The sequence below is a fragment of the Eurypyga helias genome, unplaced genomic scaffold (genome assembly GCF_000690775.1).
Source record: "Eurypyga helias isolate BGI_N326 unplaced genomic scaffold, ASM69077v1 scaffold11911, whole genome shotgun sequence".
NCBI classification, from domain to species: domain Eukaryota; kingdom Metazoa; phylum Chordata; class Aves; order Eurypygiformes; family Eurypygidae; genus Eurypyga; species Eurypyga helias.
The window spans coordinates 1707-8507 of NW_010228948.1; the positions used below are offsets into that span (position 1 = coordinate 1707).

At 57.8% G+C, this 6801-nt stretch overlaps 1 protein-coding gene across 1 annotated transcript in view; it reads right to left on the reverse strand.

The window, feature by feature from the left end:
- Positions 1–6676, reverse strand: part of LOC104516019 (autophagy-related protein 9A-like) — a gene marked incomplete at its 3' end in the record, with an annotated part of 7216 nt that extends 540 nt beyond the window's left edge. The window contains 10 exon segments of the mRNA XM_010160214.1: positions 94–211; positions 579–799; positions 1105–1350; positions 2030–2209; positions 2416–2569; positions 2927–3675; positions 4298–4439; positions 4543–4704; positions 5002–5066; positions 6639–6676. Of these exon segments, the coding sequence (XP_010158516.1) occupies positions 94–211; positions 579–799; positions 1105–1350; positions 2030–2209; positions 2416–2569; positions 2927–3675; positions 4298–4439; positions 4543–4704; positions 5002–5030 (2001 nt within the window).
- Between the last annotated feature and the right edge of the window lie 125 nt (positions 6677–6801).

The window sequence follows — 6801 nt, forward strand, 5'->3', positions numbered from 1 at the left end:
TCTGTTCTCACACGCACGGGCATCCCGGTCACTCTGGAGAGTGCACCCCAGCCCTGCCCTGCCCCACGCCCCGCCCAGCTCCGGGCAGCTCACCTCGTGCATGTAGAGCGCGTGGAGGCTCATCTCGGTGGAGGCGTACTCCGACAGGATCATGCTCTGCAGCTGACCCTCCCAGGCGCTGCTCCCCGAGCTCACGGTCCTCGCATCGGCGCTGCCAGGGGACACGAGTGGCGTTTGCTGCCCAGGTGCCCCCCACACCGCCTGGCCCCTTTCCGCTCCAACGCCAGGCTGGCGGACACCTGCCCCCGGATGGGTAGGAACGGGCCCCCCGCAGCATCTCCTCAGATGCCCAAGGTGACCAGTCCTGCTACGGCACTGCCTCTCCCCTGCCAGGGGTAAGCACAGGAGAACCCCAGCGCTCTCCTTCGGGGCCAGCCGAAGCACCTGGGCCTAACTCTGCTTACAAGCATGTCCCTTGCTGTCCCAGGCTGCAGAGACAAATGCCACCGTGCACCTAGGACAACTGGGTGGCAATCGGACAAGGGTCTGAGGAATTGGCAAGGTGTCCCGAGGCTTACCCAGAGGCTGTCATGGCACTGGCACCGCGAGGCTGGGATCCCTCTCCATCCCTTCCTGCCGTCTGGAAGCCGCTAGGAGGCTGCTGGGCAGACTGGAGCGGGGAGAAGGAACGCAGGGCCGAGGCCACTTCAGAGAGATGGCGGGAGGCCTGTCCGTCCCGGCCCATGTGGAAGCCCAGTGCCGAGGAGCCCACTATCACGTTGGCAATCAGGCTGTGAGGCTGCGGGGTTGAAAGGGAGAGAATAGCTGTCCTGTGAGGACTTGGGAGGCCTGATCTGGGCCAGCACCATAGAACTGAGGCACCCCAGCTCCCTTGGGCCCTCTCCCACCTTCACAGGCACCCAGGACAGCCTGCTGCCTTCCCTAGAAACCCAGCAGCAATTCCAACTAGTGCTGATCCATCACATTTGCATCCCCAGACACAGCCCAGGCAGGGGCAAAATTGCCCAGAGGGCCCGATTATCAGTTTCCCAGCACCCAACAAGCACCCCAACAGCATCCTGCATCCCCCCCCAGGCCAGGCACCTCTGACTCCGACTGCAGGGACTGGATGGAGCTGAAGAGGGCGTTTTCGGGGAGCACAGCCTGCTGAGCCAGTGCCACGCTGCTGTCCCGGTGTACCCGCTCCTTCAGGAAGCCGATGAAGGCCGTGCTCTCGCGAGGCGGCTGCCACTTGGGGTTGGTGATGGCAAAGTGCATGAGGGACAGCTCTGTCTTGCCATCCTCCGCCTGCTGGTAAATGGAGGCTTCCGTCTTCCCCGCCGACATCCACTGCGGAGCACAGACAGGCAATTAGGGATGGGATCAGCTTTACACCCCCGCCGTCAGCCTGGGCAAAGCACGCAGCACCCAGCAAAAGCTGAAACACCGAGCTGAACGTCCTCATCTTGCACTCTGCAGCTCGCAGGAGCGGCTACAGCCACCAAACAACTGTCCTTAAAAGCTTCCTGCCACAGTAAGTCCACCCCCCCTCCCTAGCTCATGGCCCTGTCACCAGGGAGTCGTTCCCGACAAGTAACCTAAATACCCAAGCACAGGAAATGGATGAAACCCTATTCCCTCTGCACTAGATTTCCCATAATGGAAAATGCTTCCCATCTCCCCGAGGCTGCCACTCTCCTGGACACAAGCAGCCCAGCTTCTTTAAGTCAGTTCTCAGCAGTGCCACTTTCTAAATGTCCAAATATCCTCCCCGCTGAGGAGTCAGGGCTCTTGGTTGTGAAGACAGGCAAGGACATCAACTAAAGAAGTGACACAGCCTGGCCCACAAAATATCATGTTAATAATCGCAGCTGGGTCACCAGAGCCTTCTGGGGTGGTGACCAGCACAGAGGCAGGTGGCTAGGCCGTGAGCTGCCAGGAGTGGCAAGTTACAGCCTCTCATGGGTCTTGAGGACCAGGCATGTTGGTGGGGAGCCCAGGCTGCTCCCCCGCCACCCTCGGGACCTACCGCCGGGTGTCCGTGCTGGCGCACGTCCATCTGGGCGAAGGAGCAGGTGTCGCCCACACCCACCACCTCCACCGTGAAGTTGCGGAAGAAGTCGACAATGTCCAAGGACTTGGGCCGCAGGCAGACGATGAGGATCAGGGGCGTGATGATGGGACTCAGGAGCTCCTCCAGGATGAAGACCTGAGCAGAGGGAGCATGGGTTCAGCACAAGCTTGAGGGTGTCAAAAACCCTGCAATCCCAAAGCCAGCCCCCAGCTCCAGCCCATCTTCTGGGGCAGGGTGTTGTCCCTCTGCCAGCCCAGGAGCTGCTCAGCTTTCCGGCACCTTCTCACCCCTGCAGGAAGGGGGGTGAGTCCCCATCCCAGCCCCTTCCAAGTCCAGCTCACCGCTTTGTACTGGAAGAGCTGGGCAAACTCATCCCTGGTCTCGTAGCGGTGGGCATTGCCCTGCCAGTGGTCAGGCATGTAGTGGATGTGTGCCAGGATGACCCGCAGCAGCTGTTCTGGGCAAAACACCAGGTGCTGGTCGGGGATGAAAGACCTGTAGGGCAGGAGAGAGAAACATCACATTGTCACACCGCAGTTCCTGGAAAATCTCATCCTGGAGGGCAGGGTGACGGGCCCGTATCACAGATCCGCTTGTAGCCTTCACACTCAACCCAAACCCTCCTGCCAGCCTAGCTGTGGGTGGGTGCTGCTGTACAGCTCCACCCCTCATATCCGTGCTACCATCGCACCCAAATTACCACTACCCCCTTCTCCTGCCCAACTCGTGCCCGTCTCTCAGGCAGATTCACACCCACGTGCAACCGAAGAGCGTGTTTGCATGGGCAGCTGTCAGCCCCACGGCTCCCCACAGCACTGCCAGGAGCACGGGGGCAGCACAGCCCCACCTCACCTGCACACCGTGACGCCCACCCCGAGCAGGGTGACCGTGGTCAGGACGTGCTCAACCGCCAGCACGTCCTCGTCATAGATGGTGAGAGCGATGAGCACAGCCAGGATGGAGCCAGCAAAGAAGGCCACGTTCTTGGCCACGATGGTGAGGAGCGGGGAGATAAAGCAGTTCATGTACTTGGAAGCTGGCTTGTAGCCCTTGCTGAGGCGTGAGTGCAGTTCGTGGTCCAGCTCGTTGAAGTGACGGAGGTAACAGCGGCCGTAGAGAGACCAGCAGCGGGCACCCAGGCTGCCCGGCTCCCGCTTCAGGATTTCCGTGTAGCTGAAGAAAGCATAGAGGATCTGCCAGATGAGGATGAGGGGGCAGAGGAGGAAGTTAGCAATGCCAATCCAGAGGATACGAGTGCTGAGCTTCTCAGCCAGCTCCAGGCGGTTCCCAGCCCGCTTGTACTCAGCCTTCAGGCTCCACTCATTCTCAAAGAGGGATCCAGGCCCCCAGAAGAAGATGAGCTCGAAGTTGTACTTGAGCCCACGCGTGTAGAAGACGGTGTCTCCCAGCAAGGGCAGGCGGAAGCGGATGGGAAGCAGCGACTTGTTCACCATGGCCACCATGTAGTTCTTGAAGCGGAGGATGCGGTGGTAGATGTCCAGCTCCGTCAGCTCCTTCTTGTGGATGCAGATCTGGTGCTCCTTCTGGATCTGCACGATGCGGGCCTGCACCTCCTGCCAGGTGTAGTACGGCAGGGTGGACTGGAAGGGGGCAAGCGGCAGGTTAGGGGCAGGATGAGTCCAGGTCCCAGCGTGCCTCGGGGTGCTGATGAGGCCTGTCCAACAGCAGGACACGAGGCACCTCCCTGCATTGCTTCAGCCTGCGATGAGCAACTCCATAAACTCCATACCTCACCCCGCTGCCCTTTACCCCTAGATTAAGGCAGATGACTGTTTCCCAGCCACTCACACTCGGGGCATGAGCACAGCTCCAGGCTCCCTTGGGTCCTCCCATAGCTGCCATTTGGAGGCAGCAGGGAGACACCAACACGGGAAGGGACTTCAGGTGTGTCCCTGAGGGAGGCTGTGGAGAAGCTGGGGACAAACCAAGCCTCTCGGCTCACCCTGCCTTGGGAGGGATATCCCTACAGATAGCAGGGACGGGTGCCAGCAGGCAGAGGCACACTGGGCATGAGGGGTTAACACACAGAAAGTTGGCTGCAGGGGAAGAGGCTGAAAGGAGACCCGTGTGGTTATGGAGCAGAGGGAAGAGGGTTCGCTACAGGTCTCTTGGAGAAGCTGGCTCCAGAGAGGAGTGAAGGTGAGCTGCTTCTCACCTCTCAGCAAAGGCCTCCCGCACGCAGCCCTCAGCCCACGTGCTTACCATAGGGATTTTGAGGGCATTGATGTAGAAAGAGTGAATCTCCCAGTAGCAGCAAATGTTGTAGATAAATTTGACGAGTCGGTGGATCCAGAAAACTCCAGCTATCACCAGGATGCAGATGAGGAAGCTATTTGCCTGGATCCTGTAAGTAAGAAGAGACAAGCAGTGGGGAGACAGGCCCAGACAGGTGCCCCGACTACCTGAGAAAGCAAGAGCCATGGTAACATGCCCTGTGCTGCCCCTACCTCGCACTGCAGACATTCGGAGGCAGGAAGGCATCTGGCAGAGTCACCTTAATGGGCTCACTGGGATGCTGGCTGTGATTTACCGCTTTGTTGGCAAAAAGGATGTCGTAATCCACGCAGCTGATAAGAAAGGTGGTGAATGCCACCACGAAGATGAACTGCCTGTGAAAAAACGGGAGCAGGCATGAGGGAATCGCCCTTTCTGCCCCCCAAAACGCGATGCAGGCAGGGTCACGCATGACGGAAATGCGTTCACACAGCCACGGCAGTGGGAAAGCTCAAGGGCAGAAGTTCCTTGAAGTGGAATGCAGCTTTGGGGTACAGAAGACTCTAACGAAGGGGAGACAGGACAGCTGTAAAGGAACCCTCCCACCCACCCAGCTCTAAGAGCTCGGCAGATTCCTGAGGCTGCTCCCCAGCAGCTGTCACAGCCACAACAGAGGGGGATCCTGCACTTACATGAGCTCAAAGATCTCTCCAATGAGCATGCAGGTGAAGCCATTCTTCTGATGAAGGTTATAGATGTGAAAGCCACAGTCAAGGAGAACAGTCTGGAGACTCCTTCCCTCTGATGAAGGGGCATCCCCCAGACAAGTCTCTGACCCCACCAATGGACCCCTCCCCCATCCCTACTCATCAGTAAGCTGGTTCTCCACTGCACAGAAACACACTCTGCCCAGGTAAAGCACAGCTGGGATAAGAGGACTTGGCTCCACCCAAGCTCCTTCCTTCTCCCACCCAAAACCCAGACGGGGGTCTGTCCCAGCACAGAGCAGAACCTCAGCCTGCCCAAGGGTGAGCAGGGCAGGACACACAAAACAGACAGGCAAAAACACATTTAACACCCTCAGCACATGTGACCCTGCTCCTGACCACTGGCAACATGGTCAGCATAACAAACCCCGTTTTAGAAGGCAACCAGCCATTCCCTGTGATTCAGCAGGTCATGTGTCAGCTCCCTTTTCCTCACTATCAGGCCCTGAAGGTCCCATGAACCAACCAAACAAACCAAACCGATTGCTTCTTCCCCTCCCCACAAGCTTCAGGATTCCTGGGCACCAAGCCAACGAATCCCTTCCTTGCCGGCCTTGAAGGTCCCAGGCATCCGGCCAACTGGGTGACGTTGACGTCCCCGTCACAGAGCAGGATGGGTGATGTTGACGTCCCCGTCACAGAGCAGGAAAGCATAACGGCACTCAGAGCAGTGTCCACAGAAGCAAGGAGCTACAAGTGGGAACATGGACTGGAACTGCTGCTGTATACTGAGACCTGTATGCTGTATGCTGAGTGGTCAGGGACGCTTCCACCTGAGACCTGGGACCGCTGAGTGGTCAGGGACGCTTCCACCATCACCTGCTTCCTCCGAGGACAGGGTGACTTGTATGCTTTTCTATAATTTTTGAATCTAGACTATGGCTGTTATACTGATACAGCAAACCACGTGATAAGACATGACCTGATCTGCAGACAGTCCAGGTGGTTAGGAACCACAAGCTGAGCAGCGCTATAAAATTTCGGGACCGCTGAGTGGTCAGGGACGCTTCCACCATCACCTGCTTCCTCCGAGGACAGGGTGACTTGTATGCTTTTCTATAATTTTTGAATCTAGACTATGGCTGTTATACTGATACAGCAAACCACGTGATAAGACATGACCTGATCTGCAGACAGTCCAGGTGGTTAGGAACCACAAGCTGAGCAGCGCTATAAAATTTCGAACTATGCTACTTATAAATTGTACTACACTGATTCTGCTTACAGAAATCCTGTGTCACTCTAGTTATAAACACTATGCTATGCTAATTATAAATTCCTGCTACGGAAATAAAGCTTTAATTCTAACTACAACTCAGACATGTCATCGCTCAGCCACGATGCCTAAAGAACCTGACTGTCCCCTCGGTGCCAGATGACAGCACCCCACAGGCATGTGGTTCTGCCATCCCCCTGCCCGTCTTGAGCCGTGTGTTGTCCCCCGGGGAGGAGCAGACCCTGTCCCAGCTCCGATTTACACCAAACCCAGCGTTGCCACCAGCACCGAGGGCCCAGGAGGCGGCGGGGTGCATCCCACCGGAACCCACCCTACGAAAGGATATGCGAGAGAAGAAGAGGTCCAGGTTCTCAATGTGATGCCACGGAGCTGAGGGAGGGAGAAGCGCAGGGTGAGGGGCGCTCTGACATACCCACCCTTGCTGCTGCGACAGGCACAACCCCATTTCTCTCCCCCACTCGGCCCCCCGAGGCCCCACAGCAGCCCCG